Source organism: Eschrichtius robustus, chromosome X (genome assembly GCF_028021215.1).
Source record: "Eschrichtius robustus isolate mEscRob2 chromosome X, mEscRob2.pri, whole genome shotgun sequence".
Lineage (NCBI taxonomy): Eukaryota > Metazoa > Chordata > Mammalia > Artiodactyla > Eschrichtiidae > Eschrichtius > Eschrichtius robustus.
The window spans coordinates 21,067,737-21,091,086 of record NC_090845.1 but is presented as its reverse complement, the minus strand read 5'-3'; the positions used below and the strand labels follow the sequence as shown (position 1 = coordinate 21,091,086).

Genomic DNA, 23,350 nt, shown 5'->3' with positions numbered 1-23,350 from the left:
ATACAATTAGGCATCAGATGACGGTAGAGAAAATAAATATGGTGGGACTTTAGAGGAGAAAGAGAGGTGTGGGCTGATGAGTATAGGAAAGGCTTTTCTGAGGAGGTAGGACTTAAGCTGGCTTTTATTTGGTGGCATTGGCTCAGGGGAGAGGAGAGGCGGCATCATGTGAATGAGGTCATAATGCATGGTCAGGTGTGGCAAGTAGACTCACGTGTTGCATTTATTTGTATTTATTTTATCTATCAACAGTGACTATTTCCTGCATATACTTGCACTACAAGTTTCCTTCATTATCCAGATTTATTCTTATCTTGAGTTTAAATAATGAATTCAGATGGCAAAAGATACATTTTTTTTCCAGAGTCTAATGTATTTGGTTCCTGAATTTTAGAGAGCAAGCAGCAAAGCTTCTGATAGCGACAGATCTATCCAAAGATTTATCCAAATTTATTCTGTTTCTGTGTTTGGATAGCAAGGGATTCCTATATTTGTCTTTCTGCCCTTATGAATAATTGATTCAGATCTGTTGCCTTCAGGAATATGAAGGTAATCTAACATTACTTTATTGTCAGAATGTCATCAGGCTAAAAAGTTGTTTGAAAATTGGATACTTGCAATGTAACTAGTAAATCATGTTTATCTCTTACATAAAAAGAACTTGTTGAAAAGAAGCATATTAACAGAAAGCAAAGAATACATTATTTGAAAAGCATTTGCTACTACATATGCTGCTTATATTTGACTTTTTTGTTTTGTTCTTTTTGTTTATGTTTATTTTTAATTGAAATATAGTTGATGTACATGTTTTGTTTTTTAATGAGCAATTTATAAAACTGTTTCCTGGTCTGATTCTATTGTAGACAGCTATGAATATCTCCAAAATGCACCTCCTGGATTTTTTCCAAGACTTGGTGTTATTGGTTTTGCTGGAGTTGTTGGACTCCTTTTGGCTAGAGGTAGGTACAATTTTGTAGTTTTTTTTTTTTAAACAGTTCATAAGGGAGACATAACATATACATTTGATTCTTTCTTTTCACTTACCAGTTTTTGGAGTAATGAGTTAGTTCCTGAATATGGCCTACTTGATGTATAATTGATATGGTTGTTTTCTCCAGTATATTGGATTTTAAACATATATAGAAATTGTAAAAAAATAAAATGAAAGAAATTATATACTTTTGGTTACAAAAAGAAAACTAAAAATGGATTAAAGACCTAAATGTAAGTCCAGACACTATCAAACTCTTAGAGGAAAACATAGGCAGAACACTCTATGACATACATCACAGCAAGATCCTTTTTGACCCACCTCCTAGAGAAATGGAAATAAAAACAAAAATAAACAAATGGGACCTAATGAAACTTAAAAGCTTTTGCACAGCAAAGGAAACCATAAACAAGACGAAAAGACAACCCTCAGAATGGGAAAAAATATTTGCAAATGAAGCAACTGACAAAGGATTAATCTCCAAAATTTACAAGCAGCTCATGGAGCTCAATATCAAAAAAACCAACAACCCAATCCAAAAATGGGCAGAAGACCTAAACAGACATTTCTCCGAAGAAGATATACAGATTGCCAACAAACACATGAAAGAATGCTCAACATCATTAATCATTAGAGAAATGCAAATCGAAACTACAATGAGATATCATCTCACACTGGTCAGAATGACCATCATCAAAAAATCTAGAAACAATAAATGCTGGAGAGGGTGTGGAGAAAAGGGAACCCTCTTGCACTGTTGGTGGGAATGTAAACTGATACAGCCACTATGGAGAACAGTATGGAGGTTCCTTAAAAAACTAAAAATGGAACTACCATACGACCCAGCAATCCCACTACTGGGCATATACCCTGAGAACACCATAATTCAAAAAGAGTCATGTACCAAAATGTTCATTGCAGCTCTATTTACAATAGCCAGGACATGGAAGCAACCTAAGTGTCCATCGACAGATGAATGGATAAAGAAGATGTGGCACATATATACAATGGAATGTTACCCAGCCATAAAAAGAAACGAAATTGAGTTATTTGTAGTGAGATGGGTGGACCTAGAGTCTGTCATACAGAGTGAAGTAAGTCAGAAAGAGAAAAACAAATACCGTATGCTAACACATATATATGGAATCTAAGAAAAAAAAAAAGGTCATGAAAAACCTAGGGGCAAGACGGGAATAAAGACACAGACCTACTAGAGAATGGACTTGAGGATATGGGGAGGGGAAAGGGTAAGCTGGGACAAAGTGAGAGAGTTGCATGGACATATATACACTACCAAACGTAAAATAGATAGCTAGTGGGAAGCAGCCGCATAGCACAGGGAGATCAGCTCGGTGCTCTGTGACCACCTAGAGGGGTGGGATAGGGAGGGAGGGAGGGAGGGAGACGCAAGAGGGAAGAGATATGGGAACATATGTATATGTATAACTGATTCACTTTGTTAGAAAGCAGAAACTAACACACCATTGTAAAGCAATTATACTCCAATAAAGATGTTTAAAAAAAAAAGATAATTTTCCCTAATAAGAACCTACTGAATATCACAGGGAACTCTATTCAATACTCTGTGATGACCTATATGGGAATAGAGTATAGAAAAGAGTAGATATATGTATATGTATCACTGACTCACTTTGCTGTACAGCAGAAACTAACACAGCATTGTAAATCAACTATACTCCAATAAAAAAATTAATTAGAATAAAAAAAAAGAAATTAGTTATCCTTTATAGGTACACTTACTTGGTCAAATTCCTGTTGCTCTTTGATACAGAAAGAGTGAACTTTCATTAATGAAGATCTGTCACACCTGAGAAACTGTAAATGTTTCACTATTAAGATTAGGCTATTAGGGCTTCCCTGTTGGTGCAGTGGTTAAAAATCCGCCTGCCAACGCAGGGGACGTGGGTTTGAGCCCTGGCCTGGGAAGATCCCACATGCCACAGAGCAACTGGGCCCGTGCACCACACCTACTGAGCCTGCACTCTAGAGCCCGCGAGCCACAACTACTGAAGCCCGCGTGCCACAACTACTGAAGCCCACACACCTAGAGCCCATGCTCCACAATAAGAGAAGCCACCTCAGTGAGAAGCCCGCACACCACAACGAAGAGTGGCCCCCACTCCCTGCAACTAGAGAAAGCCCGTGCACAGCAATAAAGACCCAATGCAGCCAAAAATAAATAAATAAAATAAATTTATATTAAAATAAAAGATCAGGCTATTATTCCTAGTAACAGTGATTTCATGGAGAGTTTATTAATTTCTTGATGTCTTGTACCTTCAGTCAGTGATGATAAAAACTTCTAAAAATACTTAAAATTAGGGACTTCCCTGGGGTCCAGTGGTTAAGAATCCACCTTCCAGTGCAGGGGACGCAGGTTCCATTCCTGGTCGGGGAACTAGGATCCCACATGCCATAGGGCAACTAAGCCTGCGTGCCACAACTACTGAGCCCGCACGCTCTGGAGCCTTTGCACCACAACTAGAGAGCCCGTGCACCACAACTACGGAGCCCCTGTGCTCTAGAGCCCACGCGCTACAACTAGAAAGAAGCCCGTGCACTGCAACGAAGAGCCTGCATGCTACAAGGATCCCGCGTGCCGCAACTAAGACCTAATGCAGCGAAATAAATAAATATTTTTTAAAAATATACTTAAAATTAAAAGCTAACAAATATCAACTTAAAGATATTACTACACCTTACTGCTGGATTACAAAACATTTATAGGAAATACAGGATGGTAAAATACTTCATTATAATGAGATGAATTTGTTATGAACTACTTGAAGTTTCACTGATTGTAAAATTCAGACTTCACAAAAATTCCTAAATTATGAAGATTATGAACCCTGTAATCAGTCCCCATAAAAGATAACTATAGAGACTGGTCTTATAACCATTTCTCAATATTAAAAACCTTCCTATACATGCCTTAACCGCTCTTTTAGAATCTGGAAGAATGCTGCCCTGGTGCCACTCCCCCAGTGTGTGGAATGAACTCCTGTTGTAGTTTTTGTGTCCTCCTCCCGTCTTGTGCAGGATATATAAGAATTAAATGCAGAGTTTATTTTTACTAATCAGCTTGGGCAATAGTTGAACCAGCTTTTTGTCCCAAACTTCTTTCCCCTCCTTCTGTAAAGCTGTCTAGGAAAGCATTCCTATCTTATTTAGATAGTGTTTAGAATTTATGAAGATCCCAAGGCCAAGGTGTTGGAATTTGACTGGGTGTTAGGGAGCCAGGAACGTGGAATCAAGTGAGATTAGCTTCCTCCTTCCCTCTCCATGGGTAGAGCATGTGGAGCAGTTTTACAGCCCTAAAGAGAGCTCCCTGTGCCATGTGTGCTCTTTACACCGTGTTTATCTCCTGCATATCCACTGTGGTGACTGTCCTGAGGACGACTGGGGGCTATGCTCTCCTGGGCAGAACAGCAGCAGAAGGACACCACTACTGCGGGTCCTTTGTCTTTGCTTTTGTTTTCTTGCTTGTTTATATGTTCCTCTCTCTCCTTCCTTTTCCTGAGAGGGCTCGGTTGTATTAAAATAATTTAAAACCTTAATTCTTTTTCAGAAAAGTACACACGCACACATACTCATGCGCACATACCAAACAACAGATCTTTTCCTGTGGGTGCTGGGGTACAAGGGCCTGAGGTAAACAATGTTGGGGTGGGGGATCCCTAAGCAAGATGAGTGGGGAGTGGGAGGGTAGGTATGTTCATGGGTGGTCAGAGTGATTTTCAGGCCCCTCCAGGTCCCCTATGCTGGCAGCAGTACGATGGGCTCAGAAGGTCCCTCCTGGTGGAGTTTTGTTTCTTCTTTGTTTTCAGTCTAACATTTTATTTATTTTAATTTTATTTTTTAATAAAAGTTATATGTATTTAAGGTGTACAACATGATGTTTTGATACACGTATGCATAGTGAAATTATTACTAGAGTCGAGCTAATTAATATATCTTCTCATATAGTTACCTTTTTTGTGATGAGAGCACCTGAAATCTCCTCTTAGTAAATGTCCAGGGTTCAGTATTATTAACTGTAGTCATCATGCCGTACATTAGATCTCTAGACTTATTCATCCTACATAGCTGCACCTTTGTACCCTTTGACCAATATCTCCCCATTTCTCCCACCTCCCCACTCCTGATAACCACCCTTCTACTCTCTGCTTCTATGTATTTGACTTTTTTAGATTCTACATATCAGTGAGATCTTGCACTGTTTTTTCTTTCTCTGTCTGGCTTATTTCACTTAGCATAATGTCCTCCAGGTTCATCCATATTTTTGCACATGGTAGAATGTCCTTCCTTTTAAAGGCTGAATAATATTCCATTGCAAATATATACCACAATTTCTTTATCCATTCTTCCATTGAAAGACACTTAGTTTGGTTTCATGTCTTGGCTATTGTGAATAATGCTGCAGTGAACATGGGATACTTCAAGATACTGATTTCATTTCCTTTGGGTATATACCCAGAAGAGGGATTGCTGGATCATATGGATAGGTTTCTTGAGCATTCGGCAGATAATGGTGGTGAGGGTGGCCAGGACTGTGGTGAGGACAAGAGGTACTTCTCTGGAAGAGAGATGAGTGGATGATCATTCAGAGGAAGTGGGCCCAGCCAGGACACCCAAGGGTGGCAGGTGGTCGTTGCCCACCGTTGTTGCCTTCTGGTGGCTCCCTCCAGCACTGGCAGCCAGTGGTTCCCCTCTGGCAATGCTGACGGTTACAGTGTAGACCACTGGCTTCTTGGGAGGTGTGGGTGTGGAGATAGGCAGGGAGACAGGGGATTGCACTTTCTTCCAGAAGTTCTGGGGCCCCCAGCTCATTGTGTGAACCACTAGGAGCTAGAAGCTCAAGAGCTGCTGCCTATCAGCTTTCCCTAGAGGAGTGAAAAATGGCTGGTTGGAGGGTTTGCTGTCCTTCACCTGGTCCTCACCTTCATGAGCTGCCCAGGTGCTTAAAGCTTCAAGTGTACAGGTGGGCTTCCAGAGGTGTAAAAGGCTTTTCTCTTCTAGAGTAATTATAGCCTTTCAGTCAAGGCAGTAGGACAGGGAGAGAAACATAATATTAAGAGTCTAGATTGATAGTATTTGTATTCTCTTCTGTAACCCCAGTTCCATTTTGGGGGATTTGTCTGTTTAAAGTTTAAGACCGATAAACAGCACTTACATTCTTCTTTGTAAATGTGAGTAACATACATTGCACTAGCATCTATATGCGTCCCATCTCAAAAACCCCGTGCCTCTGAGTGGAGACTGTTTCTTGTGTCAAGTCCATTTCTAGTGTATTCTCCAGTTTTACCCTCTACCAGTTTTCTTAATCTCATTCTCATTTCTCCCAGCTCTCCATCCTTCTGTCTGTTCATTTCCCCTTTCCCAGGGCTCTACGTATTCTCACAGTCTAGACTGAGACTCAGTCAACACAGCTGTTGTCTTGGCACATGGCTCCACGGTCTCTTGGGTTTGACCCCCTTTGCCTGGGGTCCATGTTGTCTTCTCCTAGGTTTGCTGCCTGTTGTTGAACTACATGCTTAAGTCACTTTCGAAAAAGCCTGTGTTGGAGGTAAACTTTCCAAGTTTTTGCAAGTCTGAAAGGACTCATACCTAGTGATCGTTTGGTTGGTCATAGAATTTGTTCTCCATCAAAACTTTGAAGGCTGCATCTTCTAGCACCCAGCGTTGCAGGTGTGAGAGTCAGCAACCAGTCTGCATGATTGTTCCGTATGAAGTGATTCATTTTTTTCTTTTTTTCTGGAAGCTTTGAGGATCTTCTCTTAGTCTTCAGTGTTCTGAACTTCCATGGTGCTGTGACTACATATAGATGTTTTTCATTCTTTGGTTGGGCATTTTGGTGGCTTGCAGCCCTCAGCTGTAGGCAAATATATATCTTGTATTTATTTGAAAATTTCCTCTCATTCTTTTTCTTTCCTGAACACGAATTCATTTGTGATTGAGCTATTTAAACTGACCCCATATGTCTCTTGTATTTTCTTGACTATTTTATTCTTTTTGCATTAGTTTACTTTGGTCATTTCCAAGAGCTCTTTTCTGCTCTCTTTTCACAGAACTCATTTTTCTTTTAATGCAGTAGCTTCTTGAATTTATTGATGATACTTAATAACAGGTTTAGTTTTGTTTTTAAGTTCTTCTCTTTCCTTTAGGGTCATTTTTCCTTCTTGCTTGTCTTGATCTTCTCTTTTATGTTGCAGGCTTTCCTCAACTTTCCTCAGTTGTACAGTCATGTTTAAGAATAAGGCAAAAAACAAAACAAGAAAGAACAAGGCAATTGAAACTCTAATAAGAACTTTTTGCGTATAGATGGGGCTTGCTGGCAAGCAGGTTCTCCCTCAGGGTGAGCCAAAAGGGGACTGCCCTTAGGTGGGGGGGTGACAGTGCCCACCTGGGGAAGGCTGGACCCTCAGCACTAACACGCACATGCACTCACACCAGCTGTCTCGGTTCTCAGCAGCAAATCCATGGCATTTCTTCCACGATACCCTGCCCCCCTCTTAAGATTTTGTCTGGCGAGATGGCATGACCACAGGCAGTTTTGCACTGGCATGGCATGGAGGAAGGAGAGGCTCACCTGGTCCATGCACAGGACTTGTATTTCTCCCTCTATCTTGATCCCTGGTTGCCCTCTCCACCCTGCATGGTACCTGACATCTCTGGGCTGCCAGGGACATTCTGCTCCCTCCTCTGCTGTGGCCCCTGCTCAGGATTTAAAGGCTGTCTGTCCTCTTGCTCCCATCCACTCTCCGTTTTCTGAAACTTGCTTGAGACTTCTTAATAGCCAATAGCCCCTCCATACATTTTCTCTTCGTTTTGGGTTTATTATCTGTATTTTATTCTTTTACTGTTATTTTTATGGGGTATTGGAAAGGAGAGGAGAGGAATGCTTGCATTCAGTATTTAAATAGGAAGCCAGTTTACTATGAAAGAATGTAAACCTTAGAAACCAAAATAATGTGTGGTTTTCTTTTTAAAACAATCTTTTTTTCTGTTTCCTTAGAAATGGTAGTTCTCTTGAAAACATTGTATTGATGAAAAAAGCCAGGTGCAAAGGACTACATATTATATAATTCCATTTATACGAAATGTCCAGAGTAGGCAAATCCATAGAGCTAGAAAGTAGATTAATGGTTTCCTAGGGCTGGAGGTGATGGAGGAATTGGGGGGTGACTGCTCACGGATGTGGGGATTCTTTTTGGGTGATCACTTCTAAAATTAATTGTGGTGATGGCCGTGTACCTCTGTGAATACACTAAAAGCCGTTGAATGGTACAATTTAAGTGGGTGAGTTGTGTGAATTGTATCTTCCTAAAGCTATGAAAATGTGGTGGTCCTTTTTGGTTCATATATTAGGCACATTCTCTGTCAGTCTAAGACCAAAGAAGTCTTACTCAATGTTAGATATATGACGGAAACTGTAATGGTGAAGATAATGAATACTCTGATGGTGTCCATAACCTTTTTTTTAATAGGTTCAAAAATAAAGAAGCTGGTGTATCCACCTGGTTTCATGGGATTAGCTGCCTCTCTTTATTATCCACAACAAGCCATCGTATTTGTCCAGGTAAGTTAGATCCAGTAAGCTTGCATGTCCTTTGTTCTTGCTTATGTATGTATGGGTTTACTGCTTAATTTAATTTTATTTTGCAGCCTTTCTAACACCAGACTAAAATTTGTTTGCACATATAAATGAACTACAACAAATTTAAATGTTTTTCTGCACTATGTACCTCAGTTCTGGCCCTCCTTCCAATGTCAGTATTCAGAGAATGCATGCTAATTTGAATATTAATCAAAGAAAATTTGCTATGCCTTTTTTTTTGCATAATTACATGGAAATCTAGAGACTCAAATTCCAAAGCTGATAGTTACAGGTCATTCTCAGTTTGGGCTTATCTGGTCACAACCTGCCCTCCTTGGAGTTGCAGGCACGGGCCTGTGCTCTGGCCCTCTGCGCCTTCTCCCTCATCCTGGTGCTAGCCTTGCTTTCCTTGCTGGGGACTACAGGGAGTGCAGTCCCTTCTGCTGGGAACGCCTTTCTCAGGGCTGTCAGTTGGCTGCTCCTTTCCTACCCTTCAGGCCTCAGTTTGATGGCATCCTGGCAAGTAGAACACAGTGGCAAGAACACGGATAAAGCTGGTGCCTTAGTCAGCTTGAGCTGCCGTAACAAAATACCACAGACTGTGAGGCTTAAATAACAGAAATTTATTTTCTCACAGTTCTGGAGGCTGGAAGTCCAAGATCAAGGTGTCAGCAAGGTTGGTTTCTCCTGAGGCCTCTCTCCGGGACTTGCAGATGGCCACCTTCTCCCTGTATCCTCACATGGCCTTGTCATTGTGCGTGCACTCCCCTGGTTTATCATCCTTGCCTTATAATGACACTAGCTAGATTAGAGCTCTACCCTTATGACGAACTTGACCTTAATTACCTCTCTAAAGGCCCTGTCTCCAAATACAGTCTACTGTATTAACACTGTGGGTTAGGGCTTCAATATATGAATTTTGGGGGGTACAATTCAGTCCATAACAGCTGGACCAGCAGTTCTCAGAGTGTAGTCCCCGGCCCAGCAGCATCAGGATCACCTGGGAACTTGTCAGGAATGCACATTTTCAGGCCCCAACCCGGACCTACTGACTCAGACACTCTGAGGGTTAGGGCCAGCAATATGTGGTTTGGCAAGCCCTCCGGGGGATTTTTAGCAAGCCCATAATATTTGAGAACCACTGATAAAGACTAGACTCTCTCCGGGCAGTGGTATGTGGACTTAGTGCGACTCTACATGTAGAGTCCCTTGGAAAACTGGCAAGAGCAAGGCAGACTCGAGGTTTTGAGGTCCTAGACAGCTTATGGAGACAAGGACTCATTTGCCAGAATTGCCATCTCACACTGAGACTTGGTCCTAGGAGGAATAGCAGTGCCATCACCAGATTTGGGCCCTGAGGGCTCTGAGCCAAACTGACCTGAAACTGTGGCCCCTGGAGTCCTTGTGACAGTATCGAGTCTAGATTCCTAGACGGTGCTGCAGTTGAAGGTGGGAGCCCAGTGGCTCCAGCTGTGGGAAATTGTTGCCTTTGGTGGCAAATACCAGTAAGATCTTCGTGGCATGGCCTTAACATTGTTTACAGCAGTCCTGGAGGCAGACAGTTACTGATCCTCTGCCTGCTTCAGCCCCAGCTCTGGAACAGTGAATCGTGTCTGCCTGCCCTAGATCATAAAAATGATCAAACATCATCTCAGTCTGTTATGGTGTAAATAGTAAATTGGCTGCTGGTTGAGAAGCATATGTGGCTGCCCTCTGAGCAGAGGTCTTTTTTTATCTTATATGCCACAGCATATGTTGCAAAAGATTTTTTGTATTCACAACCAAGATAGTAGCATGCAAATCTGAGTTGTATTCTAATTTATTTTTAAAGTCAGTGGGAAGGAGTTTTGTCTTTTATTTTGTACCTAGGGTAAGCCAGAGCAAAGCAATTAACTAGTTTCACTAGATATAAAACATTAGTGATCTGTTTGGGATGATGAAAACGTTTTGAAAATGGATAGTGGTGATGGCTGCATAGCATTGTGAATGTAATTAATGCCACTGAATTGTACACCTAAAAGTGGTTAAAATGGTAAATGTTATATTATGTGTATTTGCCACAGTAAAACAAAACAACATCAGCGACTGAAAGAGAATTTCTGATACCGTTTTAGTGTCATTTAGTTCCTATTTCACAGTTTCTTTTCTACTTCCTCTTCTTTTTTATTCTTTTTTTTAATGAATGCCATGACCTTGGACAAGCCACTTAATCACTTATATTCTGTTTTCTGTTCAGTAGTGTTTGGAGAAAAGTACTGTAAGAAAATCCTTAAAGTGATGGCAAATATTATTTTTCTCTCAAATTTAAAGCACTGAAAACAGTGCCATACTCATGATAAATGCTTGATATGTCTACCAGTGGGTCTGAGAATCATATCATATTCTAAGAACAGTTGGAGCAACTGGAAGAATGTAACTTGTAAGAAACCAGCATGTTGCAGCAACCCCTGGATTTACTAGCACTGTGATCTTGGATGAGTCACTTGGCCTCTGAATATTTCCTTACAGTCTTTGCCTACTTACCACATAGGGTTGTTATATAGAATAGAGATAAATCATGTGAATGTGCTTTGTAAAGTAAAATGCTATACATTGACAAATTATTATAAAAATTAGGAAGAGAATAATAACTGCTTTCAGAAAATTGAAGTACTGTCATTTAGAAGAATAATCAATATGGTCATAAGTAGGACCAACGAATGCAAATTATTGGAAGCATTTTTTTTAAGAAAGCTCAATACTTAAAAAAAAAGTTTCCAACAATTAAAGCCAGCAGGCCAAAGTTGGACAAGTGCATTTTAAGGTAGTGAGCTCACTGACCCCAAAATATTCTCTGACCCTGGGGCCTACGTCTCAGGATGTTGTAGAAAGGATTTTGAAACAGGAGGCAAAATCGCTGTAGAAACTCAAAGACTTTATGTTTTGAGGGATCTGGGAAGACTGAGAGCATCTTTACTGAGCTCACCTATTTTTTTACGTAGCCCCTAAAATGAATGATTGATTTTAAGCTTGATTTTCAGACTTGTTTGGCTGTTACGTGCTAGATGTGATAGGTAGTAGCCTTCCTTCTTGTCTGATCTTCAGGCATTTCCCATATCAGCAGTGATCCACATTTTTTTTCCCTTGAAATTGTGAAAGTTTGAAATGTACACCTATAATTTATGGCAAATTATTTTAAACAGTAACTATACACGGGCAAGCTATTTTTTCTTTTTATGCTATCATTCTTACTATCTTTTATTTGCTTACATTGCACAGTTTTAATGTGTATGTCCCAAGATTCTTGTGTTTGTCGTATGCTTAAATACAGTTCTTTTGGAAACAGGACAAAAGAAAACAGAAAATTCTCTTCCTTACCACTTCATGTATGGAATAGCAATGGATCTTTTATATTTTGTTTCAAGGTCAGTGGGGAGAAATTATATGACTGGGGTTTACGAGGATACATAGTCGTTGAAGATTTGTGGAAGGAGATTATTCAAAAGGTGAGAAAGATCTTTTTCATTATCTTCCTTTTGGTTTAAATATGTGGTTTCTCTCGGGTTTTATAAAATTCTTGATGCCCTGTTGCTTGCTCTTGCTTTTTCTGTTTGTATTTCCTTATGCTTCTAGCTCAGATTCTCTGGTGGCCTTTATTGGAGGAGCAATAGAACCTCTGTGCATTTGATTATTTTCAGCAGGGCTGAATAAGTGGGGACCATAAAATACATTCCACCCCAGTCTTAGACCATAATTTCCACTGTATTGTATTTACAGTTGGCTCAAAGTGTTGCATATTATCTGAAAGTTTTTTCAAAACTAGATTCAAAGGGAACATGCTATGCTCCCAGCAAAAGACAAATAACCGAGACTCCTCCTCTTGCTATTTCATTCATCATAGGCTTCATTCTTCACTTTATCAGTACTGTAACTGTTCATCCCCTAGCCTATGGGCCCAGTTAAGGGCATATACAGGACCAGCCACCAGTTACAGGCCACTGTGCTGATTGGTGGGCGAACAGCAGAGGGGAAAAGGTTGTGGAATTATAAGGACAGGTCATTTTTTTGTCTCTTCTCACAGCCACTTAGCTGATTAAATGTTGCCCATGTTTGCTGGGACATTCTCTCTTTCCTCTGATAAGGATTAGTGAATATAGAACAAGGCATCATGTCTCCTCCAAGCACTCAGAGGCACAGCTCGATAAGGAAGAATTAGGGTTCTTATTATTAACATACCTTCTGTATCATAGAATACTTTTGACTCCTGTCATCTCAAATCAGAATACCCTTTTTAAAAATATAAATACCTAGGGACTTCCCTGGTGGTCCAGTGGTTAGGCTCCGAGCTTCCACTGCAGGGGGCATGGGTTCGATCCCTGGTCGGGGAACTAAGATCCCGCATGCTATGCGGCATGGCCCATAAATAAATAGCTAGATAGATAAATAGATACATACACACATACCTATCTCAAAACCCAGGATTTCGAACTGGAATTTGGAAGTAACATTAACGGAATAAATTATAAGCCCTCCTCATTAGTTACATAAATAATCTTCCAGTGAAATCGTAAGACTAATTATTGTACTGGTGATTTGTAAATGAATTAGTCTCTGTTGAGCCTGTTTATACTAGCTCTTGAGTAGGAAGTTCTGTATTAATATCAAGTGCCCTTTGGCAATCCCTTTTAAAGAATAAACGCTCCTAGTTTTATTTTCATTTCTCTGACATTTTCTTTGGAAGCTTTCTTTCCTGTTTAAAAAATTCCTTAAGTCCACACTGAGTTTAATATGGGAAAGGAAACAGAATGTCAGGAAAGCTATACACAGCCTTAGAAAGAAATGTGGAAAATGAAACTCCTCCTCAGCTCTGAGTGCTCACTGTGGTGTCAGTGCAGAACCGATGCACATGAAAGCTATGGTGGGGGGGATCCCCTGGGAGCCTCTGAGCGCTCACTGTGGTGTTAGGCAGACACGTGCACACCAATGGGACTGTGGTTGGAATGCAAGCTAAGCAGAACAGCATTTTATGGTAATTTGAAAACGTTGCCTATTACAGCTACTCGTATTTACATGCAAGTCTTTGGGGAGTGAGATAGTAAAGATGCCTAATTAGCCTGGGCTTGGTCTGCATGTCTCCTCTGGTCTTCTTTCTATGCTCTTGCCCTCTTGAGCGTCACTGAGAGCTTAGTGTTCTTCCATTCATTTACTCTCAAAGCACAGTTGTCCTGACAGCTATCTGTTGTGAATAGAAGATAATAAAATGGATGTTGACTACTTAAACATTTAGCACAAGTTTTTTTTTTTTTTTTTAAATTAATTAATTAATTTACTTATTTATTTTTGGCTGTGTTGGGTCTTCGTTTCTGTGCGAGGGCTTTCTCTAGTTGCGGCGAGAGGGGGCCACTCTTCATCGCGGTGCGCGGGCCTCTCACTATCATGGCCTCTCTTGTTGCGGAGCACAGGCTCCAGACGTGCAGGCTCAGTAGTTGTGCCTCACAGGCCTAGTAGCTCCGCGGCATGTGGGATCTTCCCAGACCAGGGCTCGAACCCGTGTCCCCTGCATTGGCAGGCAGATTCTCAACCACTGCGCCACCAGGGAAGCCCTAGCACAAGTTTTAAATGAAAAATATCAGAAGGCCTTATTAATTCAAGATTTGATATAGTTAGATTTTGGGAATTATTTGATATGTACATACTTTTGGTTGTAAATAGTCAAAGAAATTTGTGGACATTGTGTTTAAAATGGGGCCCTGAGGGACTTCCCTGGTGGTCCAGTGGTTAAGGTTCTGTGCTTCCAATGCAAGGGAACTAGATCCCTGCATGCCACAAATTTCTTTGACTATTTACAACCAAAAGTAGGTACATCTGTTACATTATTATAGTACAAACAATTATGAATCAGATTGCACCTAACTGAGACTGGTAATTGAAGCCTAACTTGAAAACCGATTTCCAAACACGCTAAGAAACAAACAAATATCTCCTCCATGAGGTGTTCTTCAGTTCCCTTCAAAGAGTTCCCGGGCCCCAAAAGATTCCTGTTCCAGGGTAGCTTAAGTCTTTGCTCTCGTTAATAAAGCAAAAACAAACAAACAAAAAATACTGAAACCCACAAAGTCCAACAAGTGGGGGGCAGGGAAATCAATAAAAGACAATGGCATTTCACTATCAAATAATGGGGCCCTGAAATTTTAAGTGGTATGAATGATGGTTCAGTTCTCAATTATATTATTTCCCATGGAGCTGTATTACTCTCAGAAACCCTCAGTCTGTGGCATTGTTTGCTCTGCCACATCCCTTTTCCCTTTTAGGAATTAATTCTAAATGTTTGCACTGAGTCTTCTATCAACGAAGTTTGGATGAGGTGGTCTTTCAGTCCTGTCATTGGTCAGTGAAGAGGAATTTATCTGCTTCAGCTAAAATGAATTCTTTGTCAGAACTGTGAAGCAAAGATGGGTGTGTCCAGAAATATTGTCATCATAATGGGTCTAGGTTTTTTTTTCTTTTTTTGAGATAAAAGAACATATAAAATATGTCATAAAATACAACATATATAATATAAAATAACTGCATATATATGTATATTTACAGTTTAAAATCCAACAATATAATGACCATACATATACCAACAAACCATCCATCTTTAAAAATAGGAAATTACCAATGTCTTCCAAGTTCTTCCTGGGCCCTTCCATCTCCCCAGAGAGAACCACTATCCAGAATTTTGTGCTTTTCATTCCATTGTTTTTCTTTAAACTTTTTCTTTTAGTTGAACCACATAACGTATTTATTCTAAAACACTGTAGTTGAGCTTGCCTGTTTTTTGCCTTTATAATATAAATAACTATCAAATATACATATAAATAAATATATAGTTTAGATGGAGTCTTACTATATGTGTTATTTTGCAAGTTGTTTTGTTCCCTAAACATTATGTTTATGGGTTGTGTGCCCGTAATTTATTAATTTACACTGCTATGGAATATTTCTTTGTGGGAAAATACCCATGTTGACGGCTAGCTAGATGGCTTTCAGTATATTGTTGTTGCACACACAGCTTTGAGCATATTTTTGTATGTGTCATGGTTTATTAAGAGTTTTTTAGGCCAGGGACTTCCCTGGTGGCACAGTGGTTAAGAATCCGCCTGCCAATGCAGGGGACACGGGTTCGATCCCTGGTCTGGGAAGATCCCACATGCTGCGGAGCAACTAAGCTCGTGCACCACAACTACTGAGCCCACATGCTGCAACTACTGGAGCCTGCGCGCCTAGAGCCCATGCTCCACAACAAGAGAAGCCACTGCAATGAGAAGCCCGCGCACTGCAACGAAGAGTAGCCCCTGCTTGCCATGACTAGAGAAATCCCGCGCTCAGCAACGAAGACCCAACACAGCCAAAAATTAAATTAAATTTAATTTAATTTAAAAAAGAGTTTTTCTAGGCCAAGATTCCTAGTTCATAGGGTCTGCACATCAATTTTACTAGATGACAAGTTTTCCATTTTTGCCAGTCTGGTGCCTTTAAAATACTTTTTCACTGTGGGGTGTGTTTGTGTGTTTGTGTGTGTGTGTGTGTGTGTGTGTGTGTGTGCGTGTGTGTGTCTTTACTTTGTTCCCCAATTTTTTTTCTTTTTTATAAATTTATTTATTTATTTTCGGCTGTGTTGGGTCTTCGTTTCTGTGCGAGGGCTTTCTCTAGTTGCAGCGAGCGGGGGCCACTCTTCATCGCGGTGCGCGGGCCTCTCACTGTCGCGGCCTCTCTTGTTGCAGAGCACGGGCTCCAGACACGCAGGCTCAGTAGTTGTGGCTCACGGGCCCAGTTGCTCCGCGGCATGTGGGATCCTCCCAGACCAGGGCTCAAACCCGCATCCCCTGCATTGGCAGGCAGATTCTCAACCACTGCGCCACCAGGGAAGCCCCTGTTCCCCAATTTTTATTTTGAAAAAAAATTTCAAAACTACAGAACAGTTGCAGGAATAGTATAATGAATATACCCCTCACTTAGATTCACCAATTAACGTTTTGCTACATTTGCTTTGTCTTTTTACACATGCTTGGGTGCTCACACACATGTGTATTTTATTTTTCTGAACCATTTAGGAGTTAGTTGTAGATATTGCGCTTTCTACCCATATCTAATTCAGCATATATTTCTAAAGAACATGGTCATTTACTGATATAATCACAATACCATTATCATGCTCAGGAAAGTTGACATTTCATTGTTTCCATAATCATTATCTAATATACAGTCCATAGTCAGATTTCTTCAGTTGCCACAACAATGTGCTTTCCTTCAACAATTTTTAAATTGAGTTTTTTATACCTGAGTGAATTCTTATAAGGCACACACCCTTGTAACCATCATCTAGGACAAAAACCCGGAATTTTGCCAGCCTCCCCAGAAGCCCTTCCATGTAGCTCACCCCAATCACATTCCTCTCTTTCCATCCAAAACTACCTACTATCCTGACTTCCATAGTAGGAAGTAACTTCCCTGTTTTTCTTAATGGCTTTATCACCTAAGTCTTTATCCCTGTCACTTTAGTCTTGCCCATGATTATTTCTGACTTGATATTCCTTTTAAGTCTTTTTTTCCCTTTTAAGTCACTTTTAACCTACAGGTTCCCCTTCCATCCTCTTATTTTCCTTACACTGTATCTGTTGAAGGAACCTGGCGTGTCGGACCTGTAGAGTTTCCAACAGTTTGGGTTTTGCGGATTGCACGCTTACGGTGCAGTTGAACGTGTTCCTTTCTTCTCTACGTTTCCTGTAGATTGGCCACTGGATCCAGAGGCTGCCTAATCAAGTTCGTGTTTGATCCTATTGGCAAGGCTATAGTTCTATGTAGGCATCTAAGTTTTTGCTTCAGTTTACCATTTTGGCGTTAGTGGCTGTTGAGGCTCAATGCCTAGACCTGCTGATTCACTGGGAATTGGAAAATGGTGATATTCTACTTCTGTCATTTCATTTTCACATAATAGCTAGAACACTTTAATAAGGAACTACTTCCCCTCGTATACTATTTAGTTACTCAGTTATAGGAAAGATAGGATAAATGCTCAATTTTTGCTCTTATTTATCTGGTTTTCAAAATAATAAATTGGTTCCCTCTCATCCTCAGAAGGTCACCAATTAGTGGGGTTTTTTTTAGAATCATTTTGAATTTGTAGACTTAAATATATTTGGGTTTGAATGCTTTGTATTTCTTATCCTTGTTGGAGTTCAGATTGTTCCATTTTGGCTAGTAGAAGTTGGCTCTGCGTCCTTTTGACATGACGCAAGGACTGCAATAGTTTCCTCGCTGTCTGGCATGTCAAAATGGTCTCAGAATCTCTCATTGTTGTTTTATTGTATGTTCCTTTGATTACTAATGAGGTTGAGCATCTTTTCACATGTTTATTGGTTTCTTCTTGAAATGCCTGTTCATGTCTTTTGGCCATTTTTTATGTGGGTCATTAGTTCCTTTCTTAATGATTTATAAGAGTTCTTTATTTTTTCCTAGATACTAATATTTTTGGTCACATGTTTGCAGATGTCTTCTCCCAGTTTTAGGCTTGTCTCTTCAGTTTTGGTGTCTTTTGATGATCAGAAGTACTTAATGTAGTTGATTCATAGATCTTTTCCATTACAGTTTTCACTCTTTGACTCTAGGTGTTTAATAAAAGCATGAAACTATTGATTGTCCATTGCTAATCTGAAACCCTTTCAGAATAGTCCCAGCTCAAAGCCTGAGTTTCAGAGATGGAGGCTATTTGTGGGTGTCAGGCCCCAGGGTCACAGATAGCTCTTTTGGAGTTGTCTTCTACATTAGCCAAACACAGCAGTGTGTTTCAGTAAAAGTCATGTTTAATTTTCACTAGATTTTTTAAAAATGTGACAAGTTACTATCAAAGAATTGTAGAATGACTGTTAAAGACCAACAGTAACTAAAAAAAATCTTAATAATTCTTTGAAGGTAAGGAAAATATAAAAGAAATATAAACCTGTTACTAACATGAAAACTGAGCAGAACTTCTAAAGCTGAGCTTTTAATAGTTGTATTCAAGCCTTTGCTGGCTCAGCAGGAAAATGAAAGGGAAGCAGCAGCCATCATCCTGAGTAAATGTGTCCTGCTTTCTTTTTCTCCATTCGAAATTCCTTAGCTTTCTAAACACACTCAAGTTTTGCTGTAAGTTATGTGATTTTAAAATGATCATCTTTGAAATAAGGCAGTCACAGAAGGAGAAATACTGTATGATTCCACTTAAATGAAGTATCTAAAATAGTCAAATTTATAGAAGCAGAGAGTAGAGTGGTGGTTGCCAGGGGCTGGGGGGAGGGGAAAATGGGGAGTTGCTAATCAATGGGTATAAAGTTTCAGTTATGCAAGATGAATACATTCTAGAGACCTGCTGTACAATATAGTGCCTGTAGTTAACATTACTGTATTGTACACTTAAAAATTTGTCAGGAGGGCAGATCTCATGTTAAGTGTTCTTACCACAATAAAATAAAAAGGACAATGTGGTGGGTTTTCCATAAAGCTAAATTTGTTCTGAATTTGTGCCCTTTCTAGTTTTTGCTGTTTAAAATTCTAAGAAATAAAGGTACTAGGCAATGATTTTTCTTTTTTTTTTCTTGGCTGCATTGGGTCTTCATTGCTGTGCATGGGCTTTCTCTAGTTGTGGCGAGCAGGGGCTACTCTTCGTTGCGGTGCATGGGCTTCTCATTGCGGTGGCTTCTCTTATTGCAGAGCACGGGCTCTAGGCGCCTGGGCTTCAGTAGTTGTGGCACACAGGCTCAGTATTTGTGGCTCGTGGGCTCTGGAGCGCAGGCTCAGTAGTTGTGGCGCACGGGCTTAGTTGCTCCACGGCATGTGAGATCTTCCTGGACCAGGGATTGAACCCGTGTCCCCTGCATTGGCAGGCAGATTCCTAACCACTGCGCCACCAGGGAAGTCCCTTTCTTTTTTTTAAAACATCATTACTTAGCAAAATCAAAAGTAAGAAATCTTGAAAAAAAATGTCTCCTTTTCGAAAGGCATACACTTTTGGTATGAGGAAAGGTAGACAAGGCAGGATGCAGCATGGCCTGGTGGCCAAGAGAGTGGACTCCAGAGTGGGTGCACCGGGCTCTTCCCCCACTCCCACCCCACCCCCACCTCTTACAAGCCTTGAAACCTTGGGAAATTGCTCTGGTGCTCTTGGGAAATGGGGGTAGTACCTCATGGGGCTGTTTCAAGGATTGAGTTTATCCATGTGAGAAGCTGAGAAAATGGACAGACTTTAGAAATGGTAGCCATGATAGATGTCATGTGACATCTGCATAGGAGAAGGTAGCATTTCCTGATGGAAAATGGAGCCCTAGGGCTTATTATATACTCCTTAGTCAAAAGTCCTCCTATCTGTTTTAGTTTCCTATTGCAGCCATAACAAATGACCACAAATTTACTGGCTGAAAGTAAAACAAATTTATTGTCTTAGACTCTGTAGGTCAGGAGTCCGGTGCTAAATCAAGGTGTCAGCAGGGCTGCGTTCCTTTCTGGAGGTACCAGGGGAGAATCCGCTTCCTGCTCATTGAGGTTGTTGACAGAATCTAGTTTCTTGGCAGTTATAGGACCAAGGTCTGCTTTGCTAGCTGTCAGCTGAGGGTAGTTCCCAGCTTCTAGAGGCTGCAGCATTCCTTGACTCCCAGCCCTCTTCCTTCATCTTCAAAGCCAGCTGCTGCAGATGAGTCCTTTTCATGTCCCATTTCTTTGACCCTGTCTTCCGTCCTCTTAGACTATAGGAACCCATGTGATTCGATTGGGCCCACCCAGATAATCCAAGATAATCTCCCTATTGTAAGGTCAGCTGGTTAGCAACCTTAACTCCAATGCCACCGTAATTCTCCTTTGCCATGTACGGTAGCACAGTCACAGGTTCCAGGATTAAGGTGCAAACATCTTTGAGGGGGCCGTTATTCTGCCTACCACATCCAGTGAACTGGAATTTCACTGGGGTCTTTAACAGGTCATTTATGTTTACCTTTTATTTCCTCATCAAAAAACTTAAGTGACCTAACACATAGGATAGGTAATTTTTTTTTTAGCATCTTTATTGGAGTATAATTGCTTTACAATGGTGTGTTAGTTTCTGCTTTATAACAAAGTGAATCAACTATACATATACATATATCCCCATATCTCCTCCCTCTTGCGTCTCCCTCCCACCCTCCCTATCCCACTCCTCTAGGTGGTCACAAAGCACCGAGCTGATCTCCCTGTGCTATGCAGCTGCTTCCCACTAGCTATCTATGTTACATTTGGTCGTATATATAAGTCCATGCCACCCTCTCACTTCGTCCCAGCTTACCCTTCCCCCTCCCCGTGTCCTCAAGTCCATTCTCTATGTCTGCATCTTTATTCCTGTCCTGCCCCTAGGTTCATTAGAACCATGTTTTTTTTAGATTCCATATATATGTGTTAGCATATGGTATTTATTTTTTCTCTTTCTGACTTACTTCACTCTGTATGACAGTCTCTAGGTCCATCCACGTCACTACATATAACTCAATTTCGTTTCTTTTGGGATAGGTCATTTTTATTGAGCACTTGCTGTGAGCTTGGCCCTGGGTGCTAACTGTATGCTCAGGAAGAGTCTGTGAGGCAGGTTCTATTACTATCTCCATGTTATAAACGAGGAAACTGCATTTTGGAGGAGTTAAGTAATTGATCAAAATAATTCAACTGGTGAGGGGATCAGACATTTCAAGTGGATTGCTGTACCTCAAAAGTTTGGCTGGAAATCCCCCTTCATATGGCAGTGCATACTAATTAGAAATAAATATTTTGATTAAAACAAATGTTTCAATTTTGCTAATAGAAATTATTATTCATGTTCATGGACATGGTAAGAAAATAAAATTTCTACTGTAGCTTAGCCAAGTTGACACATAAAATTAACCATCACAGTGCAGTGCTGTTTAGCTTATTCCTCTAGCCCTTTGCAATCCAATATGGCAGGCACCAGATGTTGACTACATGAAGTGTAGCTAATCTGAACTGAGGTATGCTGTAAGCGCAAATTCACACCAAATTTAGAAGACATGGTACAGATAAAAAGATTGTAAACTATCTCATAATTTTAATGTTGATTGATGTTATATTGATTACATGTTGAAATAATAGTATTTTAGATGTGTTGGGTTAAATAAAATGTATCACTTTAAAAAAACGATGAAACCCAATATGTATTGAAATTAGATTATAAGGAGAATGGTTGCATTGTAAAATATTTTAAATAAAACTGTCCGAAAATGCAAAAAAATTTAATTTCTGGCTTGTGCTAAGTCACAAACTGTCTTTTGAAGTCATAATGTTGTTTTTGCTGAGATGATGATGGTTTCTGCCAAGAGAGATCTGATTTGTAATAGGGTGGATAGGTTCAATACTTCACTAGTGAGATATTTGACTGTCATGTTTTGTTATACTATAAGTGATATGTAATCAAACAAGAAAAATTTCCTAGCAAGAGAGTTGTTTTCTTCAACCAGAAGAATGTTTTTATGTGCTCATTTTCTTAATGTCCAAAGGATAAAAAAAGCTTATGAATTTAGCATCTTATATTCTTATCTTATTCTAAGATAATATATCTTATCTTATATTTTTGAGATTGAGTTGCTGGCAAATATAGGTAGTAGAATATATAAGAATATCACTAGAAGTATTTGGCAAGCATTATGTTAAGGTAATTCAGACCTAAAATACATTTAACTAAGTAGGGAACCACATGGTTTTTATGACAGACCCAGTTGTTGGACATGGTTATCTCACTTGCCTTCATAAGCCTCTTTTTATCTCTTCTTCATTAATACTCAAACTTTTTTTTAAACACTCATCAGGTCTCTAGGTTCTACCTCATTTCATTTGTTTATTCAACGAATGTTTGAATACTGTGTGCTAGGAGGTTCTAGGAGTACTGTGCCCTCATGAAACTTATATATATTTGTGAAGGATTCAAACATTAATGAAAGAATTACACAAATCAGGAAGTGCATGGGTGCTGTCAATGTGAATAAAAGGTTCTTATCTGAATCGAAGGGCGGAGGACAGGGGAAAGCCTTGATCTAAAGGATGAATAGCATTTAGCCAGGCCAAAATTGGGATGGACCAGTGTAGGTCAAGGGATTTATTTTGCAAAGGTTTTATCCCAGGAAAGAGCTTGGCAAGTTGGAAGAGCAACAGCAAGAAGGCCTGTGTGTGTGTGTGTGTGTGTGTGTGTGTGTGTGTGTGTGTGTGAAAGTGGCTCTCAAGGAATAGCGTAAGGCATAGGCGCTGAGTCCTGTAGAGCTCTGTTCAGAGCAACAAGTAGACCTGGATATTGTATGATGATCCACCAAGCAATACGTATGGCCTTTTTCCCCAGAACTCCATCATCAAGTGAATGTGGTCTGTAGATAAGGTGACCATATAATTTATCATCCAAACCAGGATACTCTTGAGAGTGAAAGGGGGCACTATTAATTATGCTGGGACAATAGGTATAAACCAGTATGTATAACTTGGGCAAGCCAAGATGCATGATCACTATGCTTAGAGACAGGTTCTCAACCACTTCAGTAAGCCTGAAGTTGCCTAGAAACCATGCTCTGAAATTACAGGGTTAGGCATGTGGTCCTGCTTTCTCACATTTCCCCCTCCTTCACCCGTGGATAACTCTGAGAGAAGGCCACCGGCAGAACCTGCACCAAGTCTAGACCACAGAATCACAGCCCTATTGCCCACCCACCTACAGCCTAGTG

The 23,350-nt window shown here is 40.3% G+C and overlaps 1 protein-coding gene across 1 annotated transcript in view; it reads left to right on the top strand.

The window, feature by feature from the left end:
• APOO (apolipoprotein O) overlaps positions 1-23,350 on the top strand; it is a 57,714-nt gene that overhangs the window by 29,855 nt on the left and 4,509 nt on the right. The window contains exons 5-7 of the mRNA XM_068532857.1: positions 864-959; positions 8,500-8,591; positions 12,014-12,094. Of these exons, the coding sequence (XP_068388958.1) occupies positions 864-959; positions 8,500-8,591; positions 12,014-12,094 (269 nt within the window). The remainder of the gene's footprint in view (positions 1-863; positions 960-8,499; positions 8,592-12,013; positions 12,095-23,350) is intronic.